Below are 25925 nucleotides of genomic sequence, written 5' to 3'. Positions count from 1 at the left end.
AAGTGATAGGGATCTTTTAATCGTCTACCACAGTCCATGTGCTTTGAAATCCTTTCAAAGAGCTGACTATTTCAATCTGAATCAAAACAAAAGCACCACTACAAATTTGTAGCTTGAATGCTACTGAAATCTTTCAGATGTTGTTTGGTGCAGGAGACAGGCTTGCTACTGATGTTCTGCAAACTGATACCCGAAAAAGAAACAATACCAAAATAAAACCCTTCAAAGTTTGTGTGCAAACCTTAGTAGGGAGCTTAGAAATCCGCCCCGCTCAGCTCTGCGACATGCTGATGCAGTGTGTCGCATTAGCATGCGCCTGCAACTGTATCAATTTTGGCTCGTTAGGCAGCGGTGTCAGTGCCAGTCTCACAGCTGCTGTAGTGACTGTGACTGTGCTTGTTGATAATTTATCAGGGCCAGTGCTGTGAAATGAATGCAGGGCAGACCAGAGGTGGTTCAGCCCTGCGGTCGCTCTGCAGTGAGTGACTCAGCTGGACGAGCTTAAGGAAGACGGTGTTTGGTATTCCTGTGGTTTTTTGGGGTTTTTTTTCCCCCCACATGCCTTTCAGTTTGTTCTGCATCCTTTTATTCTCTGCTTGTCTGAAGCTCCCCTTGCTTCCTGTTTTTATCTGCTTACTATCTCATTTCTGTCCTTTCAAATCTTTTCATTTCTCTTTGTATTTCTCTTTTCATTTCTCATCCCCCCATACCCCCCGCCTCAAGCTACTGATACCTTGCCATCCAGGGCTTAAGATGTAAGATGTGTTTTGTCAGAGAGTTGTATGGATGCTGTTGCAAAGTATACAGACTTACAGGCAGCAGTAAAGGATTGAAACAATCTTCCAACGCCTACATAGAGTTTCTCTACCCCCTTGTCTTGAGGATGACTAGATATGAACGCTGAATTGCCATAAGGTTGGGAGACGTGTGCATTATGTTGCACTGTGAGCAAACCACGGTAAAATCTCTTGTTTGATCAGTTGTTGAAGGTTTCTCCAGCAGTACTGGTGAGAGGTCATCACTGCGTCTGTAGCTCCCAGCTTTTGGCCTTCAGTGGCACATAGGCTCTGCCGTACTGTATTGCACAGTCATTGAAGAGTTGCACAAACAACAAGAACTCTCCCCTATTAAATAATCCAGCAGGAGAAATCCTGGAGGGTAAGGTGAGAGGACAGAGTGGATGAATGAGTGACAGAAAGAAGACAAGGAAAGGAGCGGACGAGAGTGCAGGATGAGTATGAGAACTGGAGAGGTGGAGGATGAGCGGAGCACAGGAGGGGGGGAAGAGGAAGAGAAAAGAGGCCTGTTCTCCTGTGTGCTGATGCTGCTAAAAGACTGCCTGTTCTTTGTCATTTGTAAACCAGTATGACGTAGGTTTCCTTCAAATCTGCTCCCATGTGGTTCTGGTGTCATATGAATTATATGGCTCTCTGTCAATGCTTCTCAGGCCTATTGTGAGGTAGAGGCCCCTGTGTGTGTGTGTGTGTGTGTGTGTGTGTGTGTAGGAGAGAGGTTGGAATCTGATTCCTAGACTCGGGTTGCAGACAATACAGTGTGTGTGTGTGTTTGTGTGAGCGTGTGTGCAAATGCAGGGGGTGAAAATGTGTCTACCTTCATACCTTGAAGGCTCTATGGGACCAATCTACACAAAGGTCACGTAGAAAGAGGAGCCCCCCTGCACACAGGAAACACTCACAAACACACATAGGTCCTTTTACATTGGTGTCACCGGTGATGTCACTGACCCCTGACACAGGATAACCTGGCACCTCCAGGAGAGCCTGGCTTGGTGCTCGGCCATAGCCCACAGCTTCTAATTGTATCCTCTGGCTTCGACTCTTGTAAATTAAACCTGCAGTGTGGAACTTTTGTCTCCCCCTTCTGGCAGTCAGAGTATTTACACCAGCCACTAGCTCTGGAAGGTCTCAGGCTTGAGATCAGAAATAGTTACAACAATACAGAGACATTTCCACAGTTCCAAGACAATAATCCATTATTTAGGTAAAGTAAATGTAATAGCTACATAGACTACTAAACTATCCAAGATTAGTAAGGCGACATCCGTGTCTGCCCTTAGTCCCTTCTTTTCTGTCAGCGCTCCCCAACAAGGAAGAACCACACCAGTGGTTATCTGTGTCTGTCCTCACCGTGGATTACTTGCTTTCTTTCATAGACTCTTTTTCCTTCCTCTGAACACTGAGTGCCTTTTCTTGGGCGCCGCCTAGGTATTTCCGGCATATTTCTAGCTGATGTCGACTACTCCATCTATGTCACTACATTTGCTTCTGTCTTCAGCCCTGGCTCCGAAATACTTTGCCACTGGTGCGCCAGTGTGGGAGCGATACCACAGAAACTAGATTTAACCAGTATAACCATATATACTGCAAAACACAAAGAAATTCACCTGCTGCTGAGGATTAATGAGCATTGGGTGAACTCGTTTGGCAAGGGCTTGATGGAGCTGAGCTAAACAGTAACTTCACATTTCTTTCTTCATCTGTGTGTTTGTGCCTACGTGCCAAATAGCAGCTGTTCAACCTAGCTAAGGAGGATCTTTTTCTGCATCCTGCAAGAGGTTTGGGACATGAAATCTGAGTAGGCCATGTTCAAAGCCTCTATTGAGGATGCTGCTGTTTAGAGTTGTGCCTGTTGTGGTGAGATCTGAGAACCCAAGAAGGCAGATGTCAGGCAGAAGGAGCCCAGGGGACTCCTGAATCAGAAGACAGATTTCAGGAGGACAGGAGTGCAACTTCTGTGTGTGTGGAAGCAGAGTCATGGAGAAGGACTAAGGAAGGAGAGACAGGGTGTTGTCCAGGCTGCTCTCAGCAGACACTGGGAATCTGCTGACCTTGAATAGTCAGTCAGGCAGCAGAAGGAGGAATTCCTGAATCTAACTTATATTCCCCACTGGGAGGGGACGGTCTCAGGTGGAATTTGCTCATTTCTCTAATGGAAGTCGATGAAGTCGTCCAAAAGCTCAGCAACAAGGCAACATGCAGTAGGTGGATAAGAGCCCAGAGATGCTGATCATATAAATACAGACTGCTGAAAAGGCAGAGGGCTGAAAGGTGTATGCCGTCTTTTTTCCTCTTTGCTAATTAAATAAAATGAAAAGCTGTTTAACTAGTTTAGTGAATGTAGACTTTTTCTTTTGCTTTTGTGGCAGTTTTTTTTAATGTGCTCAACTGAAAATAGTTGACACTATTTGCCCTGCGCAGCGCAGGTTTTACTATCTCATTGGTTCCTAATTTTTAAAAGAGAAGCGGAGGGTGTGCTCCAATTACCAGGGCATCACACAGCTCAGTCTCCACGGGAAAGCCTATAGCAGGGTGCTGGAGAGGAGACTCCAGCCGACTGTCAAACCTCCAGATTGCCTGCAGTTGTGAATGTGAGTGCGAACGTGTTGTTTGTGTGTTATCCCTGTAAAAGACATGCTGGGATTGGCTCCAGCCCCATGACACTTTGCACACGATAAGCTGATGGATGGATGGATGTGGAGAGAGAGCCATAAAAGAGAAAAAGCAATTGAAAAGAGACAGGTGAGTCGTGGGAAAATGTACCAAGGAGGTAATTTAAAGTATACATGCCATGTCATTGAGGCTGCAAATCCCAAGTGGCCCGTTTAGTTGTTATTTGTGGGATGCAAACTCAGACAAGACAAAAATAGGCAAAGAGCCCTGGAAGCCATCACATCATACACTGTTCATTTCAGAGACGAAGATAGACACAGGTAAGAAGTGGAGCTGCACACAATGCCCAAGCTGATTCTAGAGATAGAGATAATGATGGGAAAAGAAATAATAGCATGGCGTGATAACTTGAGAAAAATGGAGGGTTTAAAACAGGAGAGAAACTGGGGATAAACAACATTTCTCTGACGGGCAAAAATGGAAGGCTGACAGTAAGGCAAGTGGAAAATAGAAGAGAGGAAGAGGAGAGATCAGGCCAATAAAAATGAAAAAAGCTGTCTCTACCACATGGCAAAACAAGGGAAAGCAATAACGGGAGAAAAAAAGGGGTGAGGAAAAAAAAAAGGAATGACTTCAAGAAGAAAATGGGAGACAGAGATGGGAAAGAGATACAGGAAGCTATTTGAAGCTCAGCTTTGTTGAGACCGTCGGCCATGGCAACCAGGCAGTAATGTTTGCTAGTAACTATGTGCGTCACGCTGCCACACGCTGATATATCCGCACATGGATGCATGTGCACAGACTCACATAGGCGCAGATGGACGGAAACACAAACACACACACACACTTGGTCTCTAACATGTGTAAAGACCTGCGCACACACGCAGAGACGGTGAGACACGCAGACCTATACAGACACGGGGCCCCAGTGATAATGACATTGTGCGTTGTAACGTGAGTTATATGAGTGGTGGCCTTCGTGGCATTTGTGTTGTGCATGAGTATGCACTTTATTTCTGGTTTGTAAGTCAAGGACAAACTGCATCAAGGTTTCTTTGTAATTCTGGTTTCCAGCCATAGGAGACAATTTCTCAGACGATTTAGAATATTTTTTATATTTATACACTCATCTATGTTCCTATATTTTCCCAATATTTTGCACATTCACTCAGCCATTATATAAATGAACTAAGAGCATTTTAATTTGGAAGGAAGGAGAGTATAGGTTTTGTTTGGTGTTGAGGCTAAAGGTTTCGTGTCGCTCTCTGCCAAGCATAATTTAAAGCCAGCGAAAGTGAGAGCAGAGTGAGATCAATGCAGCACCCTGTTGGGAACCATGAAGAAACAGAGCCCACAGGTCGATGCCGGGGTGGTGGTGAGCCGTGACATACATTGGCAGCCTCAGTGGTGGTAGTGGCTGCAAGCTGAGCAGCATCTTTTTTTTTTCCCTTTCTTCTTTCAGTATTTGACCTGACAGCAGTAATAGGAAGGGAGTCTCGTATCATAAATAATACCTTAACTGGGAAAGCAGGTAATTTCCACAATAATACTGCCGGTATTTAAATGGACTCACTTGATTCACTCTGCAGCTCTCATATTAAAATGGACATCCATTAAATTACCTTTTCAAGCTTAATACATTATTTATAAGGATAGAAATAAAAATATGAAGAATTTCAGGCCTAAATGATGCATTAAAGATCACACGGTAAGATCTGCTGGAGTTTTTTTTTTTTCTAAAATGTTCAATCAGTAAGTACTGCCATCTGATATTGACTCAAAGTGCAGGCTTCCATCACATTTTATGCTAATCTTTGAGACTTTAATCTGTCTCTTTGAGATGCTGAAACATACTCTGGTTAACAGATATTTACTGATGTACTCAATTTGAATAAATACAGGGTAGTAACAAGCTGCCTAGAAGAAAGGTGGGTAACACTGATGTTTCCCGGATGGCACCGTGTAGTTTGATACTCATTACAGGGAAAGCTCCTTTCTTTGAAATGATTGGGAACTCTGGGTCATACTAAACAAAGCATTGCCAAAGGGTGGGACAACAAGATGAATTTAAGACAAGGAATGTCTCTATTGCTTCAATCTTAAGTAACACAGAATAGATGAAAGTAAAAACTATAAGCATAACTGCAATAGCAGTCATCAAAAAACACATTTTAATGGAGTCCCGTCAGGTTGGACAGAGCCAGACCTAACAAAAGCAGAGGAGTCCTGATCATATTTGGGCGTCTCTTGTTCACCAATATGTTTTGCCCTGTATTGTTTTATTTCATGTCTCGTCTGCTTTGTTCACCATCCAGCCAATCAGTCCAAACACGCAAATCATCATTTCCACAGCTCTCTACCATCTAATCCCTCATCACAACACACTGTCTGGTTTGTCCTCTACCAGACTAAATCCTCTCCACTTTCACTTTCTCATGGCCGGCCAACATGCACTTCCAAAATATGGCTTAATTCAAATCAAGTAATCCATTTACTTTGTGTGCCCTTAAACCACCTTAATGCACTGTGGATCATTTACTTCAGCCTTTCCTGTGCTGTTTTGCCTGGAATATATTTGGTCATGCAGTACATTGGATATATACTGTCCATATTTTAGGCACCTGGATGGTCCAGGTTTCTGATTTTTGTTGAAGTACCTGAGAGTGAATGAATGTATGAGAATCTGGATCATTATAGACTCCTAAGTGGCCATGGGGGACTTGAGGGGAAGTCAACTATTAGAGATTTTCGCTTCACCTCAATAATAAGGATTTTCAGGTTGGGTCAAGTAAATTCTTATTTATATAGCACAGAAGTGATCTCAGGGCACTTTTCACATAGAGCAGGTCTACACTGTTCTCATAGACAGCTGTAGTAATAGAAAAGTATTTCTATAAAGCCTTAAAGCAAGACATGTGGGTTACATGCTGTCAAGTCATTGCCTCAGGTTTGTTATGAATCCTTGGGCTTACTATAAGGTCACAGCTCATTGGTAGAGTCGAGCTTACGGATGTGGTTGCCATGGCAACGTCTCTCACCTCAGTGCTTTTGTCTCTTCTTTGGCCCCCCCCCCCCCCCCCCCCCCTCCCCTCTCCATGTTGGTGTGTTAGACAAATTTCTCAGCTGAGGGTTGCTTTAAGTCAGTGTGTGTGTTTTTGTGTGTGTCCTGTTCATTCAGGCTGAGTAATATATTCCATCATTGCCTGTCTTTGTTTCAAGATGAGTCGTTGCCTGGCTCTGTGTGAGTGCATGCGTGACTACACGAGTGCATATGAGTTAGCTGAACTTTGAATCACACTCCATCTGTGAGCTTTTTTCCCAGTAAGCAAGAGGCACAGCTCCTTGAGAGTTGCTGGTTCTCCTCAGAATTATGAATGTGGTATGATGAATCGAGTCTCTTTCATTGATGCAGCATGGAGATAAGACCCTAACATGGTTGTTCTCTACAGAGACTTGGATGTGTTGCTTTACTTACTGTCAGGCAAACAAAGGAGCAACAGTTGCTGACTCACGACAAGCTTGGCTCAGTTACCCGCATGTCTCCAAAACAGGCTCAAGGAAACAAAGCCCTGATATATTTGTGTAGTTCAAATGTTATGAAATGATTGCTTACTTATAAACCTGGCACATACAGACATACATTAACATTACACTGAAGCTGTGTTTCTGGTCACCTGATTAATATAAGTCTAATATTTACTCATTCTAAAGCAAGACCATATGACAGTTTTAAGAAGAAATAGCACATCATTACTCTCACAAGAATTCATAGGCAATAAAATGCACTATATCTCAGTTTAGTGTACTCTGGAGCTTTGCTTCCACTGCCTTACTTGGTCTGGAACTTACATGGGCTTGTTTGTTTTAAGCTTTGCCTTGGTCTCCAACATTTCCTGGGAAAGATATCTGCGTGTTTAGATGCTAGATGTTCAAATTACTTTGTCAGCCGCTTGTTTACCTCAGCTCTCACCTGCTACATGCTGGGCAGCTACATTGTCACAGCTTGTAAATGAAACAGCTGGCTGAGGTTTGATTTTCAGGTGGTTACAGTATATGGTTGTATTCAAAAATGAAATAAAGAGACTAAAGTCTGCACAGAGCTGCAGTTTGGATGTCGATTCTCAGTGGGTTTTGTAGTACGAGACGATTCAATGTTAATATCATACATATTGCTTTGTGGAGTTTTAAATTAGGATGAGACCTCCTGCTGATTTCAGATTTTAAAAATCCCACAATATTGAATACTTCAGTGTTTTTTTAAATAAATTAGGTAAACATTTATTATGCAGATTTTTTTTTACAAGGTAACCCTCTGAGGATGTAAGATGTATGTCCACAAAAAACATCCTTGTCACTTTTCACCTTTTACAGTCCTCTCAGTCCTTCATATGTGTGAATAATTCCAATTATTGAACTGAATCCCATGCTCATTTATTTAAACTGTTTAAGCGTCAAAGAGATCACACTGCTGAATCATAAAAAAAGTTCCAGTTCAAGCACTTGACTGACAGTCGACCATTAAATGATTTATGACTGGTCTGAGAAGAAGCTGGAAGATTAATGAGAGAATTAACCTATATTAAACTCTACCTCTGCTCTTTAATCATCATATCTATCCAAAACTACCAGTTTTGATCCATCAGGCACTTTATCTAACAAAAAGGCTGTCCTGTCCAGAGAAATTCGCTCATAGAATCATTTCCTGGGCTCAACATGTACTGAAAGCAATGAAAAAGTACGGGGTTTCAAAGCAAACAATGGCTGACCACACAAAGCCATGAGTCAAGTGCTTTCGAACCCACTTGTTGCTAGGCAGTTTCACACGCTGTTTAATGGAGGCCCTTTGAATGGAGAAGCAAAGTGGGCACCAGTGCAAAAACTGATTTTGTATTCAGCTGCAGTTGTTTGCGTTTGCTGGATGCTATTCGATACACGCAGTCTCAAGTGTCAGGCTGCACATCAGTGAGTACTGTTGCCTTTTTGAAACGCGCAGTTCTCAGATGTGTGTGCCGCTGTTAAAAGCAAGGATTGTGTGTCTCAATGCAGGCTAGAGTTGTTGCTGTGCTGCTTATCGCTTCGTACCGCGTGCCGCTGCCCTGCGTAATATGAGCACATGTAGGTACAATCAGCACGTACAGTGAGACAGACATGGCTGTTGTGACACACATAGTGCTATGAAGGAAGTGGTCGGGTAATATGAGAAGTGAAACCAATGAGAATGTGATTCCTTTTGCATGTTGTTCCCAAAGGAGGTGAATACTTAGTTGTTGGGCAATAATTTGAATAGACAGACCACAACTGACAATATAAGCATTTTAAACTGCTGTTTGGCTGATGATGGGTTGTAATCTTGCTCTTTCACAGAAGCAGATAAGAAATGTCTTACAGCAGCTTGTCATAACACTGAGGCTTAACTATGCCCAAATCAACTGTACCATCTCATCTGTGTTACCCTTCTGGATTAGATTAAAGTTGTTGTTTATCCTCAGAAAAAAAGAGACATGGAGGTTACCAGCCTACTGGTATTCACTGGCTGATGTTTTGAAGACACGGTGTTTGAGACTATTAGCTGAATTAAAAAAATCAGTTTTTTAACTTGGAATTATAGTCACCCAAAAATCTTAAAATGGAATAATTTGGTAAATGAAAGACACCCTTGTTGCCAAGAAAGCCAGATTGTTTAGCAGTTGTCATGGTGGCCCATGCAAAAATATACCTTGGTTACCTGGGGCAGGGGGATTTGAGATCAGTCATGAAATGTGACCTGTACGTGGTCCAGCAGACCTGAACTGAGGCAGAGACCAGGCAAGAGGAACAGCATCAAATTCAGTGGAACAGGGACCGGCAGAGACGTGAAACATGGCTCTGGAAAGGAAAACTGGCATGGAGCAGATGCTGTGATCTACACTGTGTTGGGGGATTATAAGTGTTTTCATACAGGGAACAGATTTTCATTTTTTTATCTGTTTTGTCTGGTTGCAGTATTTTATTTGGTCTTGGTTTTTCAGCGAGCTAGCCTTTAATTGGAAAGGCTTCGGCAGAGCTGCAAATATTCAGCACTTACATGAATGACTGAATGAGGATTGGTCTTAAATTGGCTGAAACCCACTTTCTGTCTCATCTTATCTGCTGAAAATTGCTGAGGTGCCAATTGGAAGGAGAATAGGAGGAAGATTTTCCTGTGGCCACTCTGAGCTGCTGCCACTTGCTGCTTCGCTGAAACTGAGGGTAGCTTTAAAGTGACGGATGCTGAGATTATCCTGACAAATTTCTCACACGGTCCACAGCGGGATTCCAGGATGCTCCGCCTGTGTGTCGGCTACTTCTTAAGAAGATTGGTTTGCTAGTACCAGTCTTACACTTTCATCATCGATGAATCAAATCAAGTAAGTTATTGAGTTGAGACTTTCAGAGAAGAATAAACAAACAAGAAACAAATAGATTTTTGATCCCAAGAGTAATCAAGACGATGACAGCGATGTCATCCAGTCTGGAAGTTCCCATCAGCCCTTTCTGCTATCGTCGCCACTCCTGGGTTTGGTATGTGAAGAAAAAGGAAAAGTGGGGACCCAGTTCTGTTACTGTTGCCTTTGACAGTGTGCTTGTGTTTGTGCGTCCACTTGAGCTCACTGTTTCAACCCTGTCCCCATATCTTACTAAATAGTTTTCCCATTTACATTTTGGTGATAAAAAAATATCACCAAAATATCTGAACATAACCATGAAAAGTTTTAGCAACGCAGGGCAGGGGAGCTCAATGATCTGATGAGTATGAAAATTAAATGTGAATCGAATGCTATGACCTTGGCAGTCACCAGATCTCAGCCCAGTTGAACACCTATGGGAGATTTAGGATCAATGTGTCAGACAGAGTTCTCCACCATCATCATCAAAACAATAAATGAGGGAATATCTTTTGGAAGAATGGGGATCATCCCTCCAGTAGAGTTCAGAGACTTGAAGAATCAATGCCAAGCAGCATTGAAGTTGCAGCACACAATGGCCCAACACCTTACTAGGCACTATGTTGGTTTTTCCTTTTAATTTGTACAATTGTAATCAGAGCAGCATTGTGTTTCCTTCAAAGGTTACAGTTGAAAATTAGTTTCATATAAATGTAATTTCCAAGTCACAGGGTTGCTGACGCGTGTGTGTGTGTGTGTGCGTTTGTGCTTTTGCATATGAATATAATTGCTGTGAGGACAGTGTGTTATTCTCATAAACGTCAGTCCTTTGTGGTGGTAGCTTGGTGTTGTACTCTGTATAGATCGCTGCTGGAAATTGCTGGCAACACTTTGAGCTGCAAGAAAATCACCTCAGTGAATAGGAGGAGAGCCACGGTGTAAAGATCGCCCTGTTTATTTCCCTCCGTCTTTACCCACTGCCTCCCTTTTCCTTCTTCTCATCAGCTACACTTCCACCCATGTCAACTCACTAATGCGCATCTGCACTTAATCACATCCATTTCCCTCCATACTTGTTTTTACAGTGCTTAACAGGGATATAAATAACACCTGTAAAGAGTGCTCTGCTAGCATGAGTATACTGTAAACTTGCCTAACCTCTGCAGTAAGTGGGTTTCTGCTTCTCAGGTTGTGGCAATGAAATTTGATATTACAGGGTTTCATCGGCAAGAGAAATATTTCCTCTCAGGGGATTTGAGAGACACCCAATCTAATTTTGTGCAATTCTGTGCAGGCTGATCCTGCAGAATTAACATGATTTTGTTAATTAACCTAAAACAGGATTAGGAGTATTATAGCAGCAAGTCACTAAAATTTACTTTTGTTCATTTAAATCTAAATCTACATTTATTATGACTACAGCCCAAGCTCAGTTTATATGCCAATTCAAAAAAAGAACCTCTTGTACATGTTCTGAACAAATTAAGTGTGTTCAGACCTGGCGGTTTAGCAATTCGGTGAACATTCCCTCATTCATTCTCCTTGATCTGTGATCTGTGATTCACCTGAAGTGAATCATTGTTTTGAACCACTTTACGGATTACACTCCTACAGATCCTGTAGCCTGACAGGTGGAGATGGACCAGATAAAAAGGTGCCACGTTTAGAAGAAGAAAGGAAAGAGCCAGCGACTTGGCACGTGAGGGCTTTGTTACCTGATTCCTTGTTCTCATGTCAGGATCAAGCCCTCTAACCCTAAACACGAGTCATCTGCCCTGAAACCTTAACTTTAAATGTCCTCACCACATCACACAGAGAAGCAAATTATTGCTTGGACTTATCATTCAGCAGGTATTGACACCCCCGGATGATAGACTACAGCTTTTCTTTTGCACTGTATACGTAGTAGCTTTAAATAATTCAGTCTGACCATTGAGTCTGTGAGGCGGACTGCTTTGTGTGAGTGAATGGTGTTTTTATTTTGACAGAGCAGGACCAGATGTCATATGTACTGACATCATTTTTCACTGAGACAGTAGGTCATCAAATAACAGAGATGGCAGCCAAGCATAAACATAACACCAAAACATGTTCATGGCCAGATAACAAAACAAAGCCACCACCACTTGTTGTCACTTGGTATAAAGTAATCATTTACTCATTACGTCATCATTGATTGAAGTAATTACGTTACCATGCAAATTACTCAGAGCAAAAGTAATTTCAGGCTCTACTTTAATTACTCAGCCCGGCTCTGTTCAAGGTGCTTTTAAACAACTCCAAAGCCACGTGCACACCCACGCATCACATACACTGATCAGCCTTAACATTAAACCTGGTTTTAATATTGTGGATGATCTGTGTATATTTACTTGTATCAAATGACAAAAATCATTTAGTATATTATTGCACAAGTATCAATACTCTTATAGTGGAGCTATGTTGTACAGTTGTGCTGTGGATCCTTTGCCAGCTTTTGCTTTTTGGATTTTGCTGTTAGAACATGTTCGGTAGTGGAGTTACATTCTTCACTGCTTAAAATTCACACATTTTTTGGAGTATGGCCCCTGGTTATCACAGCGTGAGTGCTGCTGACGTCAAATACGGCATGATGTTGGCACTGAAAGGAGAGCTACTCTAGAGCAGGGGATTAGGTTAATCACAGGGGGACTGACTGCAGTGCCCTGTTTTACAGAGAGGGGAATTAGATTTACACAGAGAGAGAAGGGCTGGGGGAGATGGGGGAAGCCATGTTGTGGCAAAACCTGCAAGACAGACACTCGTTGATCTTAAATTCTCACTTTATCTGAAAACACAAAGTGGCAGCTTGTAGATTAAGACTTGTTATCTCTTTTCGGACCATTTCTGCCTTTTATTTTTCATATCTGGCACCTTTCTCTCTGCCCCCAACTCAATCCTTCAGTTTTCTCCAAATAATAATAATATTTTCTCTTCTCTTCTCTTCTGTTTTTTTTTTTTTTTGTTTTGTTTTGTTTTGTGATCTCTGTTCAACTGGCAAGGTTAGGTTTCTATGGCAACTCAATAATCACATCATTGGTTATTGAAATCAACGCACATGGACTAATTCATTGTGCTAAAGTCACTGTCACCAACTCTGTGACAAGTAGACAAGAGAACCGAGTGTCACTCCACATGAAATCACACTCACATCTGTAGAGGACACTTCTTACTAAGTGGAAGGTTTTATAAATGTATGTTTAAACTGTGGGTTACCCTGCCACAGCTGCAGGAAGGAAGCAGTGATCATCCATGGCCACCGACTGATAGACTGTGCTCGCTAATTTGGTGCCTCAGCTTCTGTTTTGCTGTTGCACTAGATTAGTGGTTCTCAACCTTTTCAAGTGGTAAACCCTTAAAACTAAACAATGCCTACTTGTGAGCCGCTGTCACAGGTTTTAAGCTTATTCAGGACATGAGTTTTGAGCACTTAAATAAGTGAGATTATTCTTCTCAGATTGTTTTACAGGCTCAAAAGTTAAAAGTAAAATAGAGGCAGAGAAAAATTGTGTAACAGAAATATTTTTTTCCCCTTCTCAACTCTTTAACCATCTTGCAGCCTCCTGAAATTTATCTTGGGACCAATTTGTGGTTCCCGACCCCACGGTTGGGAACCACTGCGCTAGATCAGAATCAGTATACTTAATTAATCCCCAGGGGGGAAATTAGGTTCCCTGAGGAAAGGAAATGTAACAGCAAAGAAAAGAGAATATAATAGGATTATGAATATAAAGATAAAAAGATAAAGATGAAATATAAACATAAAATGTAAAATTATGTCTTCATACTATGAAATACAAAATACAATATAAATACAAATGCAACAATATATATGCTACATTGCTTTGTCACAAGACCATTGTGGCTGCTTAACCACAGCCGTTCATCCAACACGTCACAATCACAAAGCCGGAGCTTATTCTTGTTTGGGAATAGTAAAGTATTGCATGTCCATGTGTGGGGGAGTTTTTGATTGATTTATTGAAATTTGGTCCAAAGGGATCTGGATCTTTCCCCCACAATGTCACATCCAGTGTCTGTTTGTCAGCAGAGGAAGGCCCCCCGGCCATTTTTAAGAACAATATAAATGCATTACAACTGTTGTTGCTGTTTGCTCTGAAAGCCATTTTGCCATCACCAATGACCCTTGTCGCTCTGCAGCCTGGTGAGAGCCCCAGGCTTTAGTTTCTGTGGGTCGTTCACACCTTCTCTGAGAGTCAAAGATGAGTTGTCATGATGGAGGTCACGTGAGAGAAATCAGAGTCACACTGAAGATCAGGCTGGTTGAATTCATTTCAGTTTGTAGATTTGTGGAGACCCTCAGAGGATGACAGCTCTGATTCTCATATTGATCTATTTTTTCCTGCTCCCTGGAAAGTACTTCAGGTCTTTAATATCTTTCTTTCCTTTTGTCTGCCACTATTTTCGATAAACTTCACTCTATCAGTCTGTCCCTCTGAACTTCAGTCATCTGCCTCTTTACTCTCTTTCTCTCTTTTTAGAGTTTATATTTTAAATAGCTCTCAGGGCCTGTTGTTTGATCCTGATTTAATGTGATTGTGTTTGTGAGACAGATTTCATGTGGGAGGTGATGTTGTGCCTGTCAGGTTTTGTCAAATACATCTGAGATCCTATTTGTGACCTTTGTTTTCGGCACACCGAGACACTTTTTTCCGGTTTCCTCATCTGCAGCGTGATATTGATTCAGATCACGGTGACGAGCCGAAGGAGCAGTCTGCCAGCGACAGTGTGACAGGCTACTCTTAAGCCGTCAAATGGATGCCTGATCGATGTTTAATTACGGTTCTCTGCTTCTGTGGGACACACTGGTGAAGCTACGCATCAAAAAATGTTAAGTGTTCTTTTTTTTCTGCCGCTTTCTTTTTATGTTTGCACTAAAATTACAGCCATGCATTGTCTCTGAAAACAATGTTTAACAACACGATAAATGATCTATCTAGCTGGAGCAAATGGCATCAGCAGCTGTCAGTACATACAAGTTCAAATGCACCAGCCAAGCTTGCAGCATAGAGGAGATCGCTGTCATGTAATTAAGAGTTTGCTCAGATGTATTGACTTTCCCAGCATACTCTTGGTATTCAAAGCATACCCTCCTACATTGCTTTGTCACAGTACTGTTGTTGCTGCTTAATCACAACCATTATCCAACGTGTAAGAACATTTGAAGGAACTATGTTCACATCACACGTGATGCCAGCTCTGAGTGCTTTCCATAGGGCACGGCTCATCTGGTGGCACATCTTGCGTGCCACATCCTGTAAATGTGAGCTTCGTGGCTTCTCTTCTGGCTCCAGGCAGTATCTAACATACCTACACACTGCCATCTTGTGGACGTGAGCTTGAAAGACTAGTTTTCTATTTTTCTGTGGAATGAAATGGTGCCCTCTGATGTTCATAGAGGGGTCCTGCCACATTCTGCTTTAATATTGTTTTGCCCGTCAAACCTGAGAGCTGTACTGGTTTGCAAGGACAAGAGGAACCAACAGGACAAATTACAGAATAATCTCTTTTAATGTAATGTGAGAATAGTAAGAAGATATGTCATCCTCAAATCTTACACAGGTGTCCTGCCCAAGGGTGAATAGTTTCAGTGGGTGGCTGTGGTTTCGTTTCATCAACAGGTTTTACAGCGACACATATTTCCTTACACACTATAGTTAGACCTACTGCTATATATATGAGTATTTGTTATGTCACCTAGGTGTTGTTTATTATAAAGCCACTATGCCCTGGCATAATGTTTATTTTACATCTGATTCATTTTAAAGGAGGGACTAATGAAACCCAGCAGGACGAGATCTTATAAACACAATCGGTCTTTTTGTCAGTGCACAGTGTTGATCACTGTTTATTCAGGTGTTTTCCACTGCCCTGCAAAATCCTACACATAGATTTAATAGTGAATCAGCACCATTTACATGTAACTGTGGACATAAATGGATAAAATGTGCTACTAATTAATTGTAACTTTAAATGATTAGTTGGTTGATTTTATAATTTAAAGGTCTGCTGTAAATGAATTTTACAAAGTCATGAGTCATGAGCACAAAGGTCTCTCTAATTTTAGAGTGACTTGACTGCATGATGCCACTAAATTATGTAACACCACAGAATTAGCTTAAATAGAGAGGGTACTCATTTTTAGGCTAATTAGGATGATTGACTTAAAATGACAAAAAAAACCTCACTTGTATAATATTTATAACAATAAGAGATCATGACATTTACTATGAAAAAATTTGCTCAGATTTGTCCATAGTAAATGTCAGAACAGATACAAACAGATTCCCTTCACATTTCAGTCACACGTTAATATTGCAGTTATTTTCATCTCCTCACTCACACGCTTGCATTTACAGCCACGATCAATTCTAAGTCAGTTTTCAGGATCCGTAGCAGTTACCACGGTTTACCGTAGATGAATATCATTATAGTGCAAGGAGGAGCTGTTTCTATATCCTCTTCTTCTATGGTTAACCCGCAGGAGGTCATTAAGGAAGAATGCCATTGCCATTGTTGTGCAGGGTATATACAGCCCTGTGGCTACCGCATCTTCCACTTCTCCCATTTCTCATCTTTGTGTGTATTGTGAAGCAGTGGAGAGAGTGTGGGAACGTAGTAGTGGTTCACATTTCCATGATCCTACTCCTCCCTTGATGTGTGGTTTTTTTAAGTGTTTGTGTTGTGTGTCATCTTTCTGAAACACGTCCAAGTGAATGACGAGGAAGCTCACTTGTCCTGTCTTGATTGGAGTTAGAAGAAACTCTCCTGTTGTCATTCAGAAAAGGTTTCCTTTGAACTTTCATTATGATTATTAAAGGAAGTTATGACAAACAGGAGGGAGTTACTCACACAGCCAATGGCACCTTTTCTTCCAAGTGCTTCATATTTACATTTACATTTACTCACTGAGTTCGGTTCATACACTACAACATTATTTGTCACTGATGCCATTAAGTTTTTATTTAATGAAATAACAAAATATATTAATCAATTTTAATGACTCAACATTTTTGCTCTTCTCTCTTACACTCAGTTGTCAGTTTATTAGGTACACCTAGCTAAAAGTAACATGGTCTAATTATTATACCATATTACAGCAACAGTGTATTAGACTCTAATACACTGTTGCATTTCACTATTTATTAGTTTCAGCTAGGTGTACCTAATACACCGACAAGTGAGTGCTGCCATTTATTGCAAATCTGTCATCACAGTTATTGTGATATGAGGGCTGGGTATCATATGTACTGTATTAGACAGTGTGATCAGGCTCTGTGGCCCCCTGGGGTGCTGCCAGATGGCACCTCTTTCTCACACAGACACACAGAAACAGTTAAGGTAGACCAGGTTGCCAGAATGACAGTGAATCCAAACTCACTATGTTGTTCCGTTTGTTGGTTTCTGATCCAGTTCAAACATCGAAAACAAGTGTTTGTACTGTACTTTTTATTTTAATCTTTACTTTATAAAGACTTTACATTAATTATTAATGTATCAATCATAAGCAGAATACAAACATTTCATACTTGGTTTTAACACACTATATAGTAATTGTGCACAGCTATGAGGACATTTCTAAGGGTTTATTAATGTACAGTTTTTGTCAGCAGTTATAACCTCTCCCACAAAGACATATTTTATATTATTACAACTGTGCTTTACTATATTGTTGGTCATTATCTGTTCAGACACCAGGCTCCATAACTACGTGATAATGTGTTACTAAGCATTTAATAAATGTTTTATACTGATTATAGATGCTAAATTAAGTTTCAGTAAAGTTTTTATTTATATATGTCATGCATACAACTCTGCGTATGCTTACAATCATAAACTCATAAGCCTGAACCAGAGTATTGTGTAAACGTTTTCACATTGTTTAGCCCCACAGACATAGGAAACCAGTTTTCACAATCAGCTCTTCAGGCCTTGATTGTCAACAAATGATTCAGTAATTCCTCGATAAAACCTCCATGTCGACGTGAATCTTACTTAAATAGTCCAATTTTTTCCCATGTTTCTGAAACACAGTCTGCAAACTCTAAACACAGCTAAATTAAACAACCATTCAAGTTTTGGAATATTTCAGGGTTCTGTTGAATCATTTGATGGAAAAATAACTTTTCATTCATCATAGTGTAGAGTGTGTAGCTTCTGTGCTTTAGTATATTTTCCATAGACACAAGGTTAATTAAAGCTAACAGGGCTGTAAATGAGACATGAATTATGACTCCACTCCAGTGACTCCACTCCAGAACTTGGATGTTCCTCCTCACTCTGTTGGGCTGGCTGAAGGGAACAGAGCTCCAAACACACACATAGTAGTACATACACACACACACACACACACACCACGGGGAGGAAGTAAAGCCTGTGACGAAGAGAAGAGACTGCAAAGAGATCACAGAGCGAGCGAGAGAGAGAGAGCGAGCGAGAGAGAGAGAGAGAGAGAGAGAGAGAGAGAGAGAGAGAGTGTGAGGGGAGAGAGTCAGAGTGTGAACAAGGGCTTGAAGAGTTCCTTGATGTGACGTATGGACTGCTGCTTATGTTGTTGTTGTGTGTGATGTGAGCGTTTGCGTGTGGATCAAGGTGTTTGGATACCTGTTTGCTGCTTTTATTTGTGCCCAGGAGGGGATGTCACATGGATCATTTGCCGAGTAACTTTTTTTAACAGAGGTTTGATAGGTAACAGTCATGTAAATGTATGACAGTGAAGCCTGAATGAGTGATGTATCGCTGTTTATATGTGGTTAACGTGTGTGTGAGATGGTGCTTGTCTTGTAGGAATTTTAAGACACGTTTGATGGTTCTCATTTCAAGGTGCCAGTTTATGTGACAAAGTGTGACAGTGTATGTGTGTGTGTGTGTGTAAGTTGCATGCTACAGTGCAGCTATCACTAATGGTGCTGACGTGTAGGGTGTTCATATGTTTGGTCTGGGTCAGTGTGAATGTGTGTGAAATACTACACTTTTGACAATAACACTCTGGGTGTGTTGTAGTGGATGTGTGTTTGTGGTAACGCATGTGATGGTATGTACTGGGTAGTGTGTGCATGAGTGCATGTGTGTGTCGGGGCGATGTACCGGCGTTCACCTTGTGCCAGAGGAAGGGTTCACTTTGACTTCAGTGAGGAAGTCATCAGGAAACTCCACGCCGCCAACCATGGCCATGCTCACAGGTTAGGACACACGGACAACCACACACACACACACACACACACACACACTCATTTCATGCTGTTCTGCTGTATCACACTTAAACAGAAATAGATTCCTTTGCTCTGAATTTTGTCCTTGTACTGTATTTTTTTTTCAGGTTGTCATTTTACAGCTTGTTACTGTCAAACTGATGAACTGTTTCTTCATCTCCACATAGTCTTCACTAGTTTTGCACTATTTCTGAGAGTCTCTAAACTCCTCCCCTTGCTGAATGTGTGTCCAGTCTATGTGTAGTCTTACTTCCTATTTCCCATACATTAAGCAATCCTCTCATGTGTTTCCTATCATTAGTAATTAGTAATCCCTGGCTGGAATGTGGTTACATGCACTGTCACATGTCTGGGTGAGAAAATCCCAGTTTCTGTTGGTTTCATGGTTTTCGGGTGCAGCAGTTTTGCGGAGAAATGTTTTGAATAGGTTGCGTGAGAGAGAGTCAAGTGGTTTGCCATGCAAATCAGTCTGAAAGTGTTGAGATAAATTTGTATAACATCATGACTTCTTTTGGTCGCAGTGTGTGCTACAATGACAAACAGACAACCCGAAGGATATATCTAAAAAAAAAAAAAAAAGAAAAAAAAAAAACAAGTCATGACATTGAAGGGTCTGCCAGCGACTTAGCCTTTAGGAAATCTTCCCTCTGATAAATCGGACTCTGTTGCCAAGCAGGATTTCTTGTTTGACTATATTAGTTTTCTTCTGACTCTCAAATAACACCAGTGTTTCAGTCTTTCTACATAAACATGACAGTATATACCTACCAGAGAACAAACTGGAGGCCAGGGATTGTAACATAAATCTGAGGAGTTGTAAGATAATTAACAAGCAAGGAAAGAATTTTTTTTTTCCTTTATATTTGATTTTAAAATCTGTTGAAACAGCCTGTAAAGGGAACATCACTCTTTTCTTCAACTCACACATACAGTGTGCAGCCTGTGATGAGAGGTCTCGAGTGGGCATGGCTTGGCTATAAAGAGTCACAAGCCAATAAGGTTGGAGAGCAGTGACTAAAATGTTTTATCTGCTCACCCCAAGTACAAAAAAAAAAAACACATTTTCCTAACTACACCAGAAGTATTGAAACATTGCAAAACCAAAACTTAACTGCACAGCTCAGCACAATATACAGTATGAAGACAAATAGGAAAATATGTTGTTGTTTTTTTTGTTCTATAATTTGGTTTTCAAAATATTTCTCGTTATTGTTTTTTTAAGGAAGCACACAACACATCACTGAAGGCCAGACAGACAACAAAGGAGGGAATGAGGTGGGAAAGAGTGAGAGTTTGGGTAGACCGGATGGGATGACGTGTCAGAGATTTAAACAGATAATATAAAGAATCTCTGGGCTGGACCCCAGTCAGCTGAGAATCCAGGCTGCCAGGCAGCTTTGTTTAAAAGTTCATGGGACCTACTCTATTGACACTGAATACATTTACTTAAAAGACCAGGAAAGCAGGAGGAACAACAAACACACAGATCAGTATGTCATTCTAGGAAAGCAGAAACCATAGGAGTTAACTTCACTACATTATTGATATTGCTTTCTAATATTTACATGGAATATCAGATGGAACAATCACTTGTTTTTCTGGAAAGTTATCACTGGATCAAAGATATATTATTATTAAATTAATGGAATAAGAAATACATAAAGAAATGTGTTTATCCCACTTAAATATTCCTGAATTCATGATCTCCGTTCTATGATTTCAACCCTTAATGCAAAACTAACTCGTCAGAATCAATATTTACACAGGAAAACCAAGCTCAACCTCCAGCTATTTGTTTAGTGCCTGAAGTATAACACAAGCACTGTGCTGTATATGTGTCTTATCTCAGTTGCATCATCTGATGGTTTATTTTCCTATTTGATAAGTTGTGATAACACATACAGTACATCGGCTGTATAAGCATTATGACATGCAGCCTTATCGCTGCAATGTTGATTGTAATGCAGGATACAGTAGCAGGAATGGTAGCTGTCTTTTTGTTCGAAATAAAGCTTTTGTTCACATGTAGAGTCGTAGTTGAGAGTGAAAATGAGCAGCGATTAAAATAAGAAATAACCAACACTGGTAATATTGATTTCAGACTGTAAACCAGTGTAAAGAGCTTTAGGCCCCAGGAGGACTGTATCACATCATCGCAGCTCTGTTGCAAGTTTTAAGGGATCAGAGCAGAGCAAGTTCACTGAGCAACTTGGTGTCGGATAAACTGTCATTTATACGTAGTTTTCTCATCATGCATAACCAAAATGCTAAATATTCATTTTTTTAATCTTTTAAAATAAAATGGCACAATCAACTCTGCAATCAAGTAAGTCTAGAGATGTTGAGTTCTGGAGACGTCAGGCATCAACCTCTGGTAGGGTGGGTTCCACCTCTGTGACTGAGAGCTTCCTGTGGAAAGTACAGGACTATACTGAAGAAAGCAGAAGTACACAGATGGCATACTGTATTGTGCTGCATGTTTGAGCCATCGGACAGGTAGACGAGAGCCACGTGAGCGCTGGCGGATGATTACTCCCTGACCTCTTCCTCACACTGGCATGTGCTTTGTGAATGCACTGTTTTTGCTTTTCTTTGTACATAGCCTACAACATAATTACACACATGCAGCTGGCCTGTGCCATTTATGGTATCTTGCCGTGCTTGAATTAGCCCATATACTGCATGTGTCCCATGCGGGGATTGTTTCTCACATGTCCTGCTGGAACAGATAATCTCCCGGAGAGATGAGCTTAACCAAATATTTGGACAGTGACCCGGATTCCTATGGCATAACAACAAAGATCACAGCATCTTTTTATCTTGTCCTGCATGGGTGCTTGGTCCCTTTTTATTTCCACCCTTCGCTACTGGTCACATCACATCATTGAAGACCAATATCATTTCCAAGCAAGGACTTTTGGAGTAGGATATATATATATATATATATATATATATATATATATATATATATATATGGGTGTGTGTATATATGTTTGTTTGTGTGTGTGTGTATATGTGTGTATAGGCCCACATATATGTAGTTTTTAAAACCATAGATGAATGCTCAACATCCAAATCTCATTTGTGTAACTGGGGAAACTGTGGTTGAGACAGAGTACAAATAAACAAATCAGACGCCACGCAGCACACATCTCTTTAATGCTGCTGTCTGTGCAGTTGACTATATAAGAAGGCTTTTAGAGGAAAGGAGAAGAGCAGTGATGCTTGAGACATGATTGTAATTGGTCACTAGACCAAAATCAATGTGACTTAAATAGAGATTTTCAGTCATAGCTGTTGGAAAAATTGACCCTGATCTGCTTCAAAATCTCATCCATATCCAACACTATGTAAAATTCAACTGAATAAAACTGACCCTGAGGCTGCTCTTTAGCTTCATCCTATATTTTGTTACATGTTAAATAAGTGTCAGCATTTGAAACCAGATTTCTTTTCTCTTGACCCATGTTCCTTTCCAGGACCTAGAATAACTGTGTTCTGTGCTTGCTTGCCCATGGGCGGGGTGCTGCGCTGTGTTGTAGAGTTTGTGGTTCAGCAGTATTTTATTTACAGTGCACTTTACCTACAGTGTAATATGTTGTTATGGAGATGGATACACAGAAAAATGTGGTGGGGATTCCTAAGTCTGCCAGTCATGGTTATATGGTTGGGGCTTTTGATTTGTGTGTGACTGCACAAAGTTGAAATTACAACTGCTTCTGTGAAGAATGTTTTATGATGATAACGGTGATTATGTGAGTTAATATAATGACAAGGATGATAACAAGTGTTAACGCTGATGGCTCAGGGGTCTCAAAAGATGATGGTGATGACAGACAGGGTTAGGATAGCGCCAAGCATGAAAAAAAAATGCATCTACAGTGGTGGAAGAAGTGCTCAGATTCTTAATGCAGGACTTTTACAATATATTAGTAAGTAAATGTCCTGCATCCAAACTCATGCAAGTAAATGTACAGAGGTACAGGAAAGTGTACTTAAAGTATCAAAAGTAAAATGACTCAATCTACAAAAAGGCCCCTGTGTCTGACATATATTTCTTACATTCATTCATTCATAATTTTCTTTGCTGAACAGAAAGTTATGAGTTTAATAGAGTCGTACTTACTGCACACACAGTTCAATGTGAGCAATATGGAGAAACCACAGACTGTGACGGCGACCAGCCAGACTGTACAGACCAGGGAATGTAATGGAAAACAGATGCCACACTCTAATTTACCAGCCCAGGAATGATTTTTGAAGCAATGTCTTGCAGAGTTTCTCTGTCTTTTCTCTATTTTTCTCTGTCTTTGCTGTCTTCCTTCCAGTTAAAAGTAGATTTCAGTTTCTGTTGTTAAGTTCCAATAAGTGCCCATCACTCTGGTAGCCTCTGCTCTATGCAGGTGCTCACTTCACCCACACACTTCCACAGACACACACATACAAATATAAGCACACACGCAAGCCGGCCTTAGCCCCTGTTCCTTTATCATAACCATCGTCATCACACCTTTGCCCAGTTCTGCTTTGTGTTTCCTCAATTGACATGAAGGCTGTGCATTTAGATCGTATGTGTCTGTGAATGAGAGCATGTGTTAAAAGACTTTGTCCCTAAATGTGCATGTAAAATGACTCGGCACAAGTCCTGATTACATTAGTGGCCTAATTTCTATTAATAATAGATGTGCTACATCTAGCTGGAGTTTTCTTCTTTTTCTGGAAACATATCACAAAAGACCACAGAAAATATTTGATTGTCAGTGTTTTTTTTTTCATCTTGTTGTAATACTTTTTATAAATGAAAGGTTAGCATCAACAATGGACTTCTGGTGGTTCATGTTTTCATTAGTGTGGTTTTCAGGGCAGGAGAATAGATAATTCAGGTGAAATTGTGACAGTTGATACAACTTAACAATTAATATTTCCATTTTTGGTCAATGGGAAGCAACAAAGTAAATCTGTGTTGTTTAATGTGTATTTGTAGTTGTGTGTTTAAGTCCCACTACACTTGAAAAAGTGTTTTGTTTATTACTATTTCACTTGGACGTTTGAGCCTCACTGTGCAGAATAATGTACGAGCAGTTTGACATTAGAAGGCTGCTTTTGTTTAACTGAGTTTCTGAGTTAGTGTTTCCTCCTAAATATAACTTACATAAGTGTGATGTGGAAACTTGAAGCCTGCAGCACACGTACACTGGGAAGTGACTTGTCAGGGAATTAGAAAGCATCTTGTATTCAGCAGTCAATCTTTTGAAATGAACAACATTTGCATAATCACAGATTCTGGATTTTAAACTGACAGAGAATGAGTAGATGTAACTTTAGGAGAATTTGAAGCAAAGGCATAATACTTTAATATATCATGAAATATTAAATTTGAAGGTGATCTTTAAGGGGTTATGATGTAACTTTTGAGCCTAGCTTCCTCCTTAAAATGTAACCACGCATCAGGCCTATAGAAATACCACATGGGAACAGCAAGACATGTGGTCAGCTTAGGCTTCCTGTGTTTTCTTCTACAAGTTTCTGATGGCGGTAGAGATTCTTGATATTAAAAGCAACATTAAGGGAGTTGAAGAAATCCCCAGTTTTTTCAGTGATGCACATCTCAAAGAAACATATTCACTGTATTCTCACGGTGAATGAATGAGGGTAAAAGCAGTGATTGCACGTTGTATAAGTATATGCATAGTCCACTCTCACTTTACATTACAAAGTGAATGAGAGAGTGTAAACGTATTAACAAAAATATAGTAATTAGAGCAAGACAGTGCCGGATCATGTGTGATACATCCATCTAGTGTTGCAGTGGTGCTATCAAGGAGTGAAATCCAACGCTGAGCTCTTCTTCAAAACCGGCGCTGTACGTCTGTCAATCACTGAGGGTAATAATGAGTGCTCTACTGAAAAAAATAAGAAAATAAATAAAAGCAAATTTCTGTTGTTGATCATTTCAAAATGATGTAAGCAATTTCCAGAAGGCTGTGTTTGGATGGTGTGGCAATTGGGTTTTAGTACTGACATCACATGCATCATCTGAGTTATGCACATTTTTAACAAATTAGTCACAAAGAGAAACAGATGTGTTGCAGACAGAGGAGTAGAGCTTTAGTTTAATGTTAAGATCAGTGGTTTACAGCAATGACATGGTTGACTTTCAATATATTTGGAAATGTCTGCTTCAGAATGTGTGTTTGCATTAGCTTGGGAATTAAACTATTTTTAGATATTTCAGCTGCAGATTCATGTAGGGACGTTTTACTGCCATCTTTGGAACATCAAATACAGCTTCTATTTATGCCCGGTCTGATGGGATCGCTCAATCAGTTCATCAGTGCTTCTGGGGCTTTTCAGAGCCCTGGCACATTTCACTGAGCTGGTTGGTTTGACAGAAGCGTCTTTTTAGGATCCACTATCTGGTCCAGACATCTGTCGTTTCTTCTTCAGACATTTGTAAGGATTGTTGGAAAACATTTGTGTCCAATACACTTTGACAAAAAGCTGTGCTCATATGTAATGGAACAGATGGTTTTTATCTCTGATTGTTCATGCCACAACATTGTTAACATCAGTAGAATTGCTCATTTAATAACATAACAAAATCCAAATGAAGCGTGCGTCAAAGAAATAATGTTTAAACCTTAGCTGGGACAAACAGGAGGTGTTACCATGGCACCTCTGTTTGCACAACCTGACAGACAAATGGTCACTGGTTTCCCCTTCACCATAACACACAGGAAGGAAGAGATTAATTCAAAGTATAAGAAGGCTTTCTCTCCTTGTCTGCGACACTATGTGGCTTTCATTGAGAAAGCACAAGCATCTGTTTCTTCCTAACAGACCTTTTTGTGTTCTAGCTG

The 25925-nt window shown here is 40.6% G+C and overlaps 1 protein-coding gene across 4 annotated transcripts in view; it reads left to right on the top strand.

The window, feature by feature from the left end:
- The window catches only part of pde4ba (phosphodiesterase 4B, cAMP-specific a), a 179138-nt gene that overhangs the window by 85131 nt on the left and 68082 nt on the right, over nucleotides 1-25925 (top strand). Inside the window, exon 1 of one of the 4 annotated variants that reach the window (XM_071486202.1) lies at nucleotides 18306-19035. The exons of the other annotated variants lie outside the window; for them this stretch is intronic. Within the exon in view, the coding sequence (XP_071342303.1) occupies nucleotides 18935-19035 (101 nt within the window). The 5' untranslated portion in view covers nucleotides 18306-18934. Of the gene's footprint in view, nucleotides 1-18305; nucleotides 19036-25925 lie in introns of those variants that run through there. 4 annotated transcript variants of the gene reach the window in all.

This window comes from Trachinotus anak, unplaced genomic scaffold (assembly GCF_046630095.1).
Source record: "Trachinotus anak isolate AG129_WGS33_773 ecotype Australia unplaced genomic scaffold, CSIRO_AGI_Tana_v1 ptg000010l, whole genome shotgun sequence".
NCBI lineage: Eukaryota > Metazoa > Chordata > Actinopteri > Carangiformes > Carangidae > Trachinotus > Trachinotus anak.
The sequence above is the reverse complement of the archived record's forward strand: the minus strand, read 5'-3'. Positions and strand labels throughout refer to the sequence as shown.